The 15176-nt window shown below is 46.3% G+C and overlaps 1 protein-coding gene across 1 annotated transcript; it reads left to right on the top strand.

Annotated features, from left to right (window-relative positions):
• The first annotated feature begins 462 nt into the window (after positions 1–462).
• SPATA31F3 (SPATA31 subfamily F member 3) lies at positions 463–14341 on the top strand. The gene is given in 5 exon segments (XM_022600271.2): positions 463–5914; positions 6421–6466; positions 7009–7069; positions 7991–8505; positions 11088–14341. Coding segments are annotated over 5 exon segments (1227 nt in total). The 5' UTR covers positions 463–5770; the 3' UTR covers positions 11549–14341.
• Positions 14342–15176: the final 835 nt, after the last annotated feature.

Raw genomic sequence — 15176 nt, 5'->3', positions numbered from 1 at the left:
AGGAACGGAAAGGAGGGAGAACTAGGAGTCAGTGTTCCTCAGCTGTGCAAGTAGAAAGACTACATGTTGTCAAGGTTCTCTGAGCCAGTTGGTTTCCTGAAGAAACCAACTGTATTTAAACTGAATTACCAACTGAAATTAAACTGAAAGGAGGCTGAGTCATAAAATCACCATGCTAATTTACGAATTTATATTGAGAAATACAATCCCGAGGGACCTGGAATACTCCTACATGCTAGTCAGGTCATTCTCTTCGTATAGGTCCATTTACACTGTAAGTTACATTCTAGTCAGAAGGCACTTGATGAGCCTGTAATCAAGCCAGGCGTGTGAATGGGACAGTCTCAGATGCTAATGTCACTGGGCTGTTGCCCCTGGGGGACATACCTGATGAGAAGTAGGTATGACCTGGACGACATTGGACACCTTTGGACCCAGCCTTGCTCTTTCGCTCCTGTTTTAGAGTCCTTTTATTACTGTGGCCCTTCTTTTCAAAAACAACTGGACATGTGAGTGGTCTGCAGTTTCAAACATCTTATAATCATATGTTATGTCCATTTCCTCTCAACTTGATTGAATTGAAGGTTGCAAGGCTTAGTGGAGTTTAGAAACAAACTTTTTATCCATCACTAAGTTGCTACGTGACCTCAGGCTAGTGTTACTTCACTTACAGGTGATTCAGTTTCCTCCTATATAACATGGGATAACAGCACCTGGGTCTGGTTGAGGGTAAGGGCTGAATGAGGTGATGTGTGTAAAGGGCCTGGCACATAGTACTTTTTCTCAGTCAGGGTCAATTCTCCTTTCTTCCGTGTGTTCCTGAATTCTTAACTTGCATTTACAGATCACTGTCTAAGTTAGGTCATTGCCAGAGATGGCCAAACTTACCTATTATAGGAGAATTTTTTTTTCATAACATCACCCTCAGATAGTTGTTTCAAATTTCATCCAGCAATCCCACTTCTGGTTATATATCTGAAGGAAGTGATATCACTCTCTCCAAGAGATATCTGTACACGCATGCTCATTGCAGCATTAGTTATAATAGCTAAGACATGGAAACAACCTAAGCGTCCATTGACAGATGAATGGATAAAGAAGATGATATCATGGAATATTTTTCAGTCATAAAAAAGAAGGAAATCCTGCCATTTGCAACAACACGGATGGCCCTTGACAGCATTATGCTAAGTGAAGTAAGTCAGACAGAGAAAGACAAATGTTATGTGATCTCACTTATATATGGAATCTAAAATAAACACCAAACTCATTCAGACAGAGAACAGATTGGTGGTTGCCAGTGTCAGGGAGTGGGGATGGGAGAAATGGATGAAGGTGATCAAAAGGGACAAAATGCCAGTTATAAGATTAATAAGTTCTGGGGGTCTAATGTATAGCCTGGTGACTGTAGTTAATATGTTTGAAAGTTGCTGAAAGAGTAGATCTTAAAAGTTCTTATTATAAGAAAAAAATTATAACTCTAAGGTGATGGATGTTAACTAAACTTATTGTGGTAACCATTTCACAATACCTACATACATCAAATTATTATGTTGTTCCCCTTAAACTAATACAATGTTATGTGCCAATTATATCTTAGTAAAACTTGGGTGGGAGGAAGAATTGTTGCTCTTTGGAGGCCATTTGCTCCCCAATACACACCCCAAAGCCCAGTGCTCTATTGCTTGAGGATTATTTTTGACACTTATTTAATACATAGATTGAAAGACTGTGCCCCTAGAGATTCTGATTCATTAAGTCTGGGGTGAGGCCAGGAAATGTGTATTTTCACAAGCTTCCCAGTGATTCTGATGTAAGGCCAGGATTGAGAGCCACTGGAACAGATGGCCTTTTAAAGTTCCTGAAACGGAGTCCTCGGGACTCATTGGGTGGGCAAGTGCTGCCCTCTAGTGCCTCTAGATGCTTGCTACACTTCTGTGTAGCGTAGTAACCTGCTGTGAAGCGCTGGTGGTCTTGCAGATACTACTCTGGGGTGTGTCCAACTCTTCCTGTCCAACTCTTGGGCATTAATAAAAATGCTAGCATATAAAAAATGTTGCTTCTGAATGGAAGCAGCTATACCTCTGTCCCCTCTGTCCCTGAGACATCTAAGGTATTCACTAGTGTTTTCTGAGAATGAGACACAGCAAAACTCCTAAGTAAGGCTTGTGTGGAGGGACAAAATCACATCAGTGTCCTGTCAGGATTTTTCTTTATCGGGCTGTGATATGACCCATGGTGCATATGAATCAGTAATCATGAACAGTTTCCTGAAGAAATTCTACTATTACAGTAATTGTGGCACTGTAGCATTATCATGCAAGCAGGGTCCAGCTTTAGCAAGTTTTCTAGAAACAGACGAATCTGAATCCTTTACAGTTGTGTAGCCCTCCAGAGTCCACAGAGACCTTTGATGTACTTCATCTCCCTTGTTTGCCGTTCACGATAAACCATGAGGCAGGAAGGGCAAAGCTGAAGGTCCATGCCCACATCATTAAAAGCAACAGTGGCCATCATCAAAAAATCTACAAACAGTAGATGCTGGAGAGGGTGTGGAGAAAAGGGAACCCTCTTGCACTGTTGGTGGGAATGTAAATTGATACAGCCACTATGGAGAACAGTATGGAGGTTCCTTAAAAAACTAAAAATAGAACTACCATACGGCCCAGCAATCCCACTACTGGGCGTATACCCTGAGAAAACCATAATTCAAAAAGAGTCATGTACCACAATGTTCACTGCAGCTCTGTTTACAATAGCCAGGTCATGGAAGCAACCTAAAGTGTCCATTGACAGATGAATGGATAAAGAAGATGTGGCACATATATACAATGGAATATTACTCATCCATAAAAAGAAACTAAATTGAGTTATTTGTAGTGAGGTGGATGGACCTAGAGTCTGTCATACAGAGTGAAGTAAGTCAGAAAGAGAAAAACAAATACTGTATGCTAACACATATATATGGAATCTAAAAAAAAAAACAAAACAAAACTGGTTCTGAAGAACCTAGGGGCAGGACAGGAATAAAGATGCAGACATAGAGAATGGACTTGAGGACACGGGGAGAGGGAAGGGTAAGCTGGGACGGAGAGGGAAGGGTAAGCTGGGACGAAGTGAGAGAGCGGCATGGACATATATATACACTACCAAATGTAAAATAGCTAGTGGGAAGCAGCCGCATAGCACAGGGAGATCAGCTCGGTGCTTTGTGTCCACCTAGAGGGGAGGGATAAGGAGGGTGGGAGGGAGATTCAAGAGGGAGGGGATATGGGGATATATGTATTCGTATAGCTGATTCACTTTGTTATACAGCAGAAACTAACACACCATTGTAAAGCAATTATACTCCAATAAAGATGTTTAAAAAAAAAAAAAAGACAGTGTGTGGACTTCCCTGGTGGTGTAGTGGTTAAGAATCCGCCTGCCAGTGCAGGGGACACAGGTTCAATCCCTGGTCTGGGAAGATCCCACATGCCACAGAGCAACTAAGCCCGTGTGCAACAGCTACTGAGACTGTGCTCTAGAGCCCACGAGCCACAACTACTGAGCCCGCGTGCCACAACTACTGAAGCCCGCGCGTCTAGAGCCCGTGCTCCGCAACAAGAGAAGCCACCGCAATGAGGGGCCTGCTCACTGCAACGAAGACCCAACGCAGCCAAAAATAAATAGATTAAATAAATAAATTAAAGAAAAAAGAAATGATCCATTAAAAAAAGAAAAACGGTAGTGTGTTCATTACACGAATGTGCCCTTGTTTAGGAAGACGCTGATCCCACTGTCGTATCCACACAAGCACCCTCCGTCAGTGGGTACCAAATCAATAAGTAAACCAGTACTAAAAGTCTGCTCTGCAGAAAGGCATAAGATTGTCATTTGACTCTACCTCGGCTCTGAGACAGAGGAGCAAGGGTGGGTAAGTTGCTATAGAGCAGTTTGCAGCATATGGTTTTAACAGTTTAGTGGGATGACAGTGGCTGTGGATTATCTGTTAAGTAAATAGTATACTCGTTGGAGCTGGTGCCAATGTTGCCAAATTTGGTGATTTTGTCTGGGGCAAAGAGGTCAGGCTAATGGGAGACTAAGCAGTGTTGCAGCAGTAGCTGCAGGAAGCAGGAGCTGGTTGTGTAGGAGATATAGAGTCCTATGCACCTCCTCTTCATCCCATTGGTAACCCTGGGGTTCTGGGGATGGCCGAACGAGCAACATCTGACACTGGACCTATAAGACTGAATGAAGCTTCTTAATTACCTACATTCATAGTCCAGGGAAGGAGGACCCCAAGTACCACGCAGTGCCATACCGGGTCAGATTAACTGGAGACTGAGAACCTTTGCAGCAGCATAGAGACCGGCAGCAGCTGCAGGAAGCCGGAGCTTGGTTTGGCAGGAATAACACCAGTAATAAAAGATTCAAGCCACTTTGTACGTATCTTGATCTACTGCTAAAAAGCTGATGCAAGATGCTTTTTCACTGATTATTGTTAACCTGTCATTCAGTGCTCTTTAGTTGGAAAAGTCTTCTCATTCCTGTATTATGGAATTTACAAGTTCAGGAAAGATGTTGAAATGGCTCAAATTCATCCCGTCTTCACGGTGAGACTCTTCTTAAATTATCTTAAATGTAAGAATCTATTTTGTATTTATTTTGTTCTGTAAAAAAGGACATTTAAGAAAAACATTCACTAATCCATTATTTTGCCAAATTATTTTCAGAATATTCTTCCTTATAGGTAGCAAAAAACCCCCTCATGCTAACAATTGGGTTTTCTTGGCCTTTTGTTTTTTAAATTGTGGTAAAATATACTCAATATAAACTTTACTATTTTAACCACTTTTAAGTGTACTTGTCACTGACATTAAGGACATTCACAGTGCTGTGCAACCATCACCACCATCCATTTTCAGAACTTTTTCATCATCCCATACAGAAACTTTGTACCCATTAAATAACTCCCTACACCTCTTTCCCAACTCCTAGTAAGGCTGGTTCTTGATTCAACTCTTAATAAGGTGGGTTCTTGATTGTGAATTAATCTTGTCTTTGAAACTAGGTTTTTAAGTGTCTTGAGAGCAGGCAGGTAACATAACTCAAATGTTTTTGTACCTTTGACACTGTCCAGCTTAGGGATGAGACTGGGAGGACTCCTTCTTTAACTCTTCAGTAAGTTATTTAAAACAGAAGCTATGTCCTTTCCTTGTCACATTAATCACTGTTCTTTTCCTGAACCTCTTGATACTGACTACCTATTGCCTGTGGCATCAAAACCTTCACTGTCCAAGACTTAACAAGACAATGTGTGCACTGTCCTCTTGTGTGTTTTCTAGTTATCTTCCCAGTACAGGTGATATAGTTCATGGAGTTCCTTTGTAGTAGGAGGAAGAGAGACAGTAGCCACTGTCTCTGTTTTAGGGCATGCAGTGTACATAAAGACTCAGTTATCTGGGGATAGAGGCCAGACTATTATCTGAAAGAAGAAGGCTGAGCCAACAGGATATAGAGAATAGAGCATGAAAGAGTATTTGCTTCCTGTGACTTGGCACTTTTAGGCTCAGGCTCTGCACTGTGTCACATGAGTTTCTCCTAGACAAATAAAGGTCTGTGATGCTATGCATGACGGGAAACAGGAGGGCTTTGTGATGCAGTCTACGGGTCTGGTTCTGTGCTCTGTGGGGCAGAGATGATAGGTCTAGAATTTGGAGGCATTAGGTTCTAAGACCCTGAAAGCCTAGGAAGCCTAGAAAGGGGGATGGCTAGTGAGGTTTAGATTATGTTGAGGCCTACCTTTATTCTGTGGGATGTTGCATATCCTCTTTACACTTATGGTTCCATCATCATTATTGCATTAATTATTTGGCAGGTGAGAAAGAATCACCAAGATTTAAGATTGGAACCTAACAGGAACTGCTGCTGGGTAGGGAAACACTATGACCACAACTGAACCAATTAAGCCTTAAACAAGATTTTATCCCCTCACTGTCTCTTGTTACCCTTAACCCCTTACTCCTGTTTTTTTTTTTTTTTTTTTTTTTTAAATGGTATAAGTTTCCTCACTGGATCCCAGAACAGCTTCATATTTGGGTGATTCCTCTGGTTGGTGGACATTTAGGGCCTTGGATGGCTAAGGTCCTTTGGCTACTGTACCACCGTTCCTCCCTTTCTCTTGTCTTATCCTGATCTCTCCACAGAACTTGTTCAGGGAATGGGGGTGGAGGTATGGTGTATGAAGATCCTAAAAATGAATCAGAAATAAGAGAAAGGAAATGATGGTGTGAAAAAGGTAGAGTAGGAAAAAGAAAGGTAGGAGAATGTGTAAAATTGGAACACAGAAAAAGCTTGGGAAATATTTGCAGGTTTTGTCTCAGTTTAGACATGAAAAGAAGAGAGCACCCCAGCTTCACACTGTCTTTTGCCTTTAAGCATCACCGGAGAGTCTAACAAAGGGCTAAAGATAAAACATCAAGAGGTAACGTCCCAGTCTCTGCTCTGAATTCTCTCCACTGTGGGTGAGGCTCCCATGAACCCTGTCCCTCAATGACCCCTGGTGCCAGGCACCAGGTGCTCTAACCACTGAAGGCCCAATTCCCCAAGTTGACAGATTCTCCCAGAAGACTTTTTTGGGTGGGAAATCAGAGCCTGGGAATGTTCCAGAATTCTCCACCTTACCCCTGGGAGTGAAGAGGAAGTAGGGGAGTGAGGAAGTAAGGGCTCTGTCCTTAACCGTGTCATTTACTAGTTTTATGACCCAGTGGACGTCACTTCAGCTCTCAGTCTTGTTATCCATAAAATGGGCATGATGATGCTGTCTCACTCACAGTGTGGTTGTGAAGGTCAAAGGAGATTAGGTCCAGGAGAGCACATCATACCTGGTTAAGTTGTAGGCAGACGTGCCTCAGAGTACTGGCTGTTGGGGTTTGCCGTCTCCTGTCATCCAAAGGTCTCCAGCTTCCTGTAGGATGTCCCTGAATCCTCTCCCGTTCCATGTAACGCTGTCTCCTGGTTTCTCAGCTAGGAGATTTTCCTGGGAAGAAGCTGAGAAGCCGTGGGAGCTGCCCTCTGTCATGAGAAGGTGATCTCTTGCTCTTTGCAGTCTCCCAACTCCTAGCCTGGCCTGTGATCATTTCTCCGCTTGGCCTGGGGCAGGGTTGGGGAGGAGCATAATGGCTGGGACGTAGCCAGACACAGTGGAGCCTGGACACTGGTTGGGGGTTCCCAGAGGAGAGGGTGGGATCAGATGTCTCAGGAGACAGGAGTCCTGCAGTTCTGCTCTGGGCTAGGCTCACAAAGGTCCTGGAATTCAGGATTTGACTAGTGCAGGATTAAAACTACATGGGTTTTCACTCAACCACAAGACAAGTTAGGAGGATAGATAATTAATTAAGTGCATAAATCAGTCATCATTTTCATATTCTCTTTACAGCTAGACCCTTTCAAGGGCAGACCCCTGGACCCTGCTGACGTACCTCCTCTGGTTTTGTCTTCAGGGAGGCCAGTTCCTGGGACAGCCCTCAGGCAGGAGCTTGTCATATTGTCCCCCTCTTGAGATCTCTAGAGAATAGGGATTGTCTTCCAAGAGATGTTGTGTATGCCCTGTAATCCCCAGAATGCAGAGTTCCCACAAGGACCTCCGTAGCCCCAAACGAGGCTGACTCCAGGTTCTATCTGGTGATGTTCCTGGTGCTGCGCCATCAGCTAACCATTGGCTCCCCCATCTGCCTGGTTGCCTTCTCCTAGTTCAGCTACTCAGCACAGGTCAGCAGAGAACTCACCCACCTCCCAGGCTCTCAAGGCCCTGCGTTCCCTTCAGTTGTCTGAGACTTTGCCCAGGTTAGCTAGCCCTAACCTGCTGAATGTTTCTAGAGAATAGCCGTGGCAAAAACAACCTGGGGGTAGAACGCAGAATTTACAGGCCAATCTCCAGGCCACACCCTTGAAAAGAGGCAGATGTCATTCCATCAGTAACAGACGGTTGCCATGTTTCCCTTCCCAGCCAGGGCTGGCTTCCTCAGGAGGGGAGCGTGCGGCAGATCCTGCGTACAGGTCCCTGCTGCGAAACCTGCAACGCTGTGGCTCTGGAGATTCAGCAGTTGCTATCGGGTGAGAACACCCTGACCACCACTACTTCTTCGGGGACATCGCAGGGCTCCTCTTGCCTAGAGGTTTTGTCCTCGTCTAGTCTCTCTTTTGAGCAGAGTCAGGATTCCCTGCACTCCAAAGAGCTTTCGCTTCCATCAGCAACCCGCATAGTGTCATAACTAACAAGTCAGAAATCCTTAACCCAGTTAGTTGCCAGGTCAGCCACTAAGTCAACCACTAAGTCTGCCAGTGCAGTCAGCATCCACGAATACTGGGCGGACGACCAGCAGCTAAGGCAGGAATGTCAAGGGCCAGAGGTACCCTGGGACGTGGGAGCTCTGTCTTCTTCAAGCCTTGAAGGGCCTAGGATTCCTGTGAACCAGCAAGACAAGAAGAAGAGCAACTCTGAATGTGTTCCAGAGAAATAAGGCCAGCAGCCCTTGAATATCTGATTCCCTTTCTTTCCCTGAACCCAAAGCTCACAAACCTAAAATACCCCATGACCTTTCATTCCCTTCATCTCATGTTCCTGTGTCCCCAAATCCCTGATGTATCTTTAAGTATGTGTATATAAATGCATGCATTTCTACACCTGAGGGCTCCCAAGATCTGTGGAAGATTCCTGTGGCAACTTATGTCACACGGCCCCCAAATTTTCCAAGCCTGGGGGAAAACACTACCATTTCTTTCATCATGAATGCTACCTCTAAGGCCTCTGTTGAAAAGATGGGCTTTTATCTCCCTGACCTGGGGTTCATGGGAGGTAAGCAAGTCCACCCAAACTTTCTGTTTTTCAAGGATACGCTGTGGATCCAGTGCAGATGTCACTGCAAACAAATCCCAAACTCTGTGACTCTGGCTCTACCCTCTATCATCTTTCAGTTTATAAGTGGTCTCTGTCCATTGCTTGGGGGTCATGCTGAGGCCTCAGTGTCCTGTCTGCAGCAGAACACAGCTACCTTTCTATGGTTCCTCTTTTATGCACATTGAGTCCCTGGTCCACCCCTAGACATCTTGCCACAAAAGTGGAGCCTGGTTTCTTTTTCTTCAATGATTTGTTAATCTCCAAACTGTCTAAAATTTCCTCTTACCTCAGTTAGACCCACCTTCTTTCCACATACCTGAATTTGGGCTTCTTCATCTTTCTATCAACAAGCCTATGTCAATGTCCCATTTCTGACTCTGGCCAAGTGTGAAGCCTTGCAGTGGCACCTTCACTTCAAAGGCAGCTCCAGCTTCTGTGGGGCTTGCCAGCTGTTGCCCAGAGATCTCTGTAGATGCATAGAACCATACAGCATAAGCCCTGAGACATGCTGAAGCCTGTCTCCTGAGACTTAGGGGCCTACCTGTTTGGGGAAGCCCATTTCAGTCCTCAAGAGCAAGGTAGTATTTTCCTGGAGCATGCCCTGAGCTGGTGGAGTTCCACCTTCAGAAGTGGTTGATTTGGCCGTTTGATTTACCATTGCTGGGGTCTGCCCCAGAAGATCCAGCAGTCCATCCAGTTGCTTCTATCCCCCGCTGACCAGCAGCCCCTGCCCCAGTATAGCACACTGACCAGGGTGAGTGTCCCCTAGCCTGCAGACCCAGAGGCCAGAGGGGATAGTGGCCTCTTCTGATCTATTGTGGCCAGTAGTGCCAGCCCACAGTTGCTTCCCAGGCCATGGTGATGTTGTAGAGCCATATTGGCTAAAAATATGAGAGGATCTGCTAGGGGATTGTCTCTGCCCACATCTGCAGCGGTTGGGACTCAAATCACTGGGTCTGCAGAATTCCAGGGGCCCTGGCAGCAACTCGGCTCCCTTGCACCCCGGAAAGTAAGCCCTTAGACATAGAGGCAGCAGTCAGTCCCTGCATGGACTAGGAAGTGACACCCTGAATACTGACAGGCCTTAACTAGCAGCAGTAAGCCTCACCAGACGGTGTTACTGATCACCTTGATTAGCACCTACCTAGGTGCCCTCCCAGGGAGCCTTTGAGAAACTGGAGACAAGTTTTGGCCTTCCTGTCAGAACTGTGGGCTCTTTGTACTGTGGCACTTTCCAAGGCTATGGCCCTGGCAATCACTAGCCAATCTCCAATCACAAAGATGGTGCCTGGGCCTGTTGGGTGCCCAACAGAGTCTCTGGCTCAATCTCATGTAGGCAGCAGTGTATAAATCCTGTGCAGTGCAGCAGAACCAAAAGCAAGCTAGTTCCAGAGCAGTCCTAACGGTTCTTCCCATGGGCCTCCAAGATCTCACAGCCCAGTGGGGACATAACAGAGGCCCAGGTGCTTGTGTTCAGCTGGAGGCCAGTGTGAACAACCCCTGCCTGGAAGATCCCTGAGCGCCAGGCCTCTGCAAAGGTGAGAATAGCTCCCTGCACCAGCAGGGAGAACAGAGGACCCAGGGAAACTCAAAGCATCAGAGAATCACAGAGAAGGGGGTGCAGCGCCGAGTCTCTCTCCAACCAGAGAGAACATCTACCCTGCCAAGGTTCCAGTAGGGACACTTCTAAGTAGAACCCCCAGAGCCCCTGACTTCCCAAATGTATCTCCAGGATCCTTCTCAGGTAAAATTTTAGTTTGGCCAGGATGGTTATGTTGAGTGAGTAGGGACTAGCAAGGATCTGTCTGGATCTTTAGAGCCACCATCTCCATCCTGTCAGCTTAGTGCCCCCTGTCAGTACCTTCACCAGCTTCTCCCTTTACCTGGAGTTCCTAGAGCATCCTCCAGGATTCCTTGGGACGAAAGGACCAGATAAGAATAGTCTGTAAGGCTGTTAGGGCAAGTTGAATGACCTCACCCAAACAAGGATTCCTGAGAATGTCAGATCTGGAGTGTTCGGGGCTTAAAGGGCCAGATCTTACAGGACCAACTTGCTGGCCCACATTTTGCAAGTCCAGCATTTAAAGGAGCCACATTTTTCAGATCCAAGCTTTGCAGGGCCAAAATTTGTAGGGCCACACTTTGTAGGGCCAAGAGCAGGGTCTGGTAAAGACAGTCCATACTCACAAGTGCCCTACCCTTACAGAAGCTGCAGAAGCTGGACTGGGAAATAAGATGAAGCACTTTACACACTGGATTAACCCCAAGGTGAAAGGTCAAGGGCATAAAGAATCCATTCTCCTCTCTAAGGATGAGAAGGTAGCCAAAACCAAGACAGAAAATGTTGAGAAGAGACCACCTCCCACCAAATGCCCTGTGAGGGGAGCTCAGTCTGAGAAGGAGGAGGAAGGCGTGGCCTTCTTTGATCCCCTCCAGTGCCTAGACAATGAGTTCCAGTGACACTCCCTTCAGTCCAGCCAATCCTGGTTCCTGCGCCTTTCCTGCAACAGCTCCAAGCACTGTCCTCAGCTGACTTGTTTCACTCAGCCAGAAAATCCATCCCATGTCTCAACTCTCACCTCAGCAGAAGGCACTTGTCTATACAAGGAGAATACCCAGTCCAGGAAAAAGGAGTTCATAGGTTTCCAAACTTCTGCATCCTCCTGAAGAAGGCTGTCATCATCATTGCCATTAATATGCAGGTGAGGCAGGGCCCTCTCCAAATATACTGTGTACCTCTAAGCAAAGAACCACCTGTTTGTGCCTCTTTGTTTTTAATGTGATATGTGATGGAGAGAGTAGAGGAGGTAGATTGTACTTCCCATATGGTATAGGAGCTTAAACCCATTTTACAGATGGGCCAGCATTCCACACAACTCTTTCAGCTCCACCCTGGACTGTGGATAAAGGGACTTGAGCAGAGAAGGGAGACCCTCGTCTAAGGTGCGCTGAAGGTAAAAATCAGGCTTGACTTCTGTCATGGCTTCCCGTGTTGTCTTTGGGCCCCAGAGGAGCAAAGTGTGCATGATGTAGTACAAGAAGTAGTAGCCAAGAATCCAGTGCACTTTTGGCCCACAGGCACAATTCATTGATAACTTTTATATATTCCCACAATCTGGAGGGAAGGTTTTTAGAGGAGTGTTAACAGTGCTTCATTCTTGAGGAGGTGCTTTGTGTTTATCAAAGGCACATAGCTAATATGATAGACGTCAGAAGCAATTGATAGAATCTCCCCTCTCTGCACCCTGTTGTTATTGATTAGATTTTAAGGGATAACCCATCTGGGAGCTTGCTGTAGCCCTGTTACCTGTTTGACCCCCACTGCCTTTCAGCTGCATGGAATAAATGCCTCCTAGAATGAAAATCAGTTGATGATAATGTCTCCAAAGAGTCACAATAAAAATGACTTCGAGAGGCATCTTGCATTCAACAATTAAAATGTTTGAGTACTTACTGTGTGCCAGGAACTATGCCAGACACAACAGTCACCTAGACACAGGCCTTGCCTCCATGCAGATCATTATCTTATGGGGTAGACAGTCTCATATGCCCAAATTGTCTAATCAAAAGTGTATATACTCGGATGTCCAGTATTTGTTTCAAAAGTGAACTGATTCCCCAGACCACCACCACCACCCAATCACACATACCAAACCTGCTCCCACATCAGTTAATGGCACCTTTCTCTTGCCAGTTGTTCAGACCAGAAATATTGGTGTCAGCCACGACTTTTGCTTCTAACAATCTGCTTCTGCTCTATTAGTAAATCCTGTTGTCTCTACCTTCAAAATTCAGAAAATGACCTTGTCTTACCTCCTCTGCTGCTACTAATACTACAATAGTTTCACAATCTCCTGCTTCTTCCTGAGACCATATCTCCAACAGTCTGTTCTCAACCCAGAAGCCTTATAGTGCTCAGGGAGCGTCCTGGCTGGAGAGAGAGAGAAAGAGATGGAGAGATGGATGTATAATTGTGGGACCAGATAAGGTTACTAAAGGAATGAGTATTAGTGAAGGAGAGATCTAAGGACTTGGCTCTGGGACATTCCAACCTTAAGAAATTGGGAAGAAAAAGAGGAACAAGTAAGCAGAGGAGACTGAAAAGCAGGAGCCAGGGAGGAAGGAGGAAATCCAGAAAAGTGTGGCATCCTGGCATATTGCAAGGAGAAAATGATCAATTGCATGAAAAGTTGTGAATTGGCCAAGTAAGATGAGGGTGTGGAGTTGACCACTAGATTTAGCAGCACAGAGATCACTCATGGCCTTGAGAAGAACAGACTCGCGTGTGATGGAGGTGAAGTGGAGTGGATTCAAGAGAGCATGAGAGGAGAGCAATTGGTGATAGCAAGTGTGATAGCAAGTGTAATCAATTCCTTCAAAGGAGGTTTGTTCCACAGAGGTGCAGAAGAATGGGGCTGGAGCTGTAGGAGGAAGTGGAACCCAGAGAGGGTTTTTTTTTTTTTTTTTAAGATGAGAGAATAAGATGTTGGATGTTGACAGAAATGATGCAGTCGAGGAGGGGTAAACTGATGATGCAGGGAGAACTGCTGGAGCCATGTAGTGGTGTAGAGGTGAGGGGATGGGAGTGAATGTCCAAGTTCATGAGATGGCCTTGGAAAAAGCACAGACACTTTGCTGGTGGTTAGTAAAAGGAAGGAGGCGTTAATGAGGTAAGACTTCATGTATTAGGAGAAGAAGGGTTGTGCTCACATGTAACAGAATTTGGGCAAAGACTCAAAAGGGTAAGTGAGGATCTGGGACGGTACCATGGCTATGGGGTGGAAGGAGTAGTATGGAGAACCAAAGCTGAAGGCAGAAGTAGAGGTAGATTCTGGAAGTTACCATGGCAAGTTTCTATTAGGGCCTAGGAGTTGGTGGCCAACTGAGGGCCCATGTGGGTATAAAAGGGTGGTTGAATGTGCTCTTGGAACACTGGATCAGCAAGAGAGATCACAGAGAAACTCTAGATGCACAGAACATGAGGAAGAGGATGGGACTAAGGACACAGAAAGGGGGCAGGTGTGGCATCCTAGTGTTCAGACACCAGGCATGTTTGGGGGTGGGAGGAGAGACTGGGATGCAGAAAGACGAAGAGGCTGCCCTGAGTGTTTGGGAGGGACCTCTGTTTTGGACACCTCATTCCTCTCAGAAGGTGGCACTTCTCTGCATTCCCACCATCTAACCTACCACAGAGGAGAGAGTAAGGGCAGGGAAGTGCTGTGGCTTCCTCATGGTGTGGTATGGGGGACTGTGGGATGCCCTGCCTCACTGTTTCCTAAGGAAATCCAGGATGGCTCAACATACCGTCAAACCAGGAGGCAGGGGCAGGAATCTCTTCCTCTGATAGGACTCAGCACTTAGCAAAGTGTATCCACTGCTAGCAGGATGCAGAAAAGCCAGATGGGAAGAAGCATGAATGTATCCCTCCTCTGAATGGTGATTCTTTTTTTTTTTTTTAAACAATTTCTGTTTATTTATTTATTTTGGCTGCGTTGGGTCTTCGTTGCTGCATATGGGCTTTCTCTAGTTGCGTCGAGTGGGGGCTACTCTTCGTTGCAGTGCACGGCCTTCTCGTTGCGGTGGCTTCTCTTGTTGCGGAGCACGGGCTCTAGGCACGTAAGCTCAGTAGTTGTGGCGCATGGGCTTAGTTGCTCCATGGCATGTGGGATCTTCCTGGACCAGGGCTTGAACCTGTGTCCCCTGCATTGGCAGGCGGATTCTTAACTACTACGCCACCAGGGAAGTCCCTGAATGGTGATTCTGTGCCTAAGGGTTGGGGGCCCAGCCCCTATTGTGGCCCCCAGGGTGAGGGGCACAGGACCCAGGCCGACTGAACCACACTCTTCGGTGTTTTCCTAAAACATCCCCAAAGATCATAGGAAGTCTTGTGACAGGCACATCCTCCCTGCCTGGTGGGAGGTGGGCTGAGAGCCACGCAGGAGGATGCCCAGGCGAAGGAATGTGACTCAGAAGGGCCATAGCAGCGTCAGGTGGGAAGCCAAGGTTAATGTGCACACATCCTGGCTTAAGTGGACCAGCCTTCCCATGGTCCCTCACAGGCTCCCACGTGCCTCAGCAGATTCCTGTTACGGAAATTTCAGACAACTGACCATCATGATTGCTTGTCTTTTGTACCTGCTTACTCCACCCTAGCAGGAAGGTTGTTGCTGAGCTCAGGAGTGACTTGCTCAATCCTGTCATGCCAGCCTCTTGCCAGCCTCTTGCCAGCAGGGGACTGGGACTCCCTGAGCATGAACTGAAATTCCCTGCCCTGCTCGAATTCCCAGCTTGCTGG

The sequence above is a fragment of the Delphinapterus leucas genome, chromosome 6 (genome assembly GCF_059928025.1).
Source record: "Delphinapterus leucas isolate spDelLeu-1000000601 "Yukka" chromosome 6, BTC_Dleu_Yukka2, whole genome shotgun sequence".
Lineage (NCBI taxonomy): Eukaryota > Metazoa > Chordata > Mammalia > Artiodactyla > Monodontidae > Delphinapterus > Delphinapterus leucas.
This window is presented reverse-complemented; position numbering and strand designations above follow the sequence as displayed.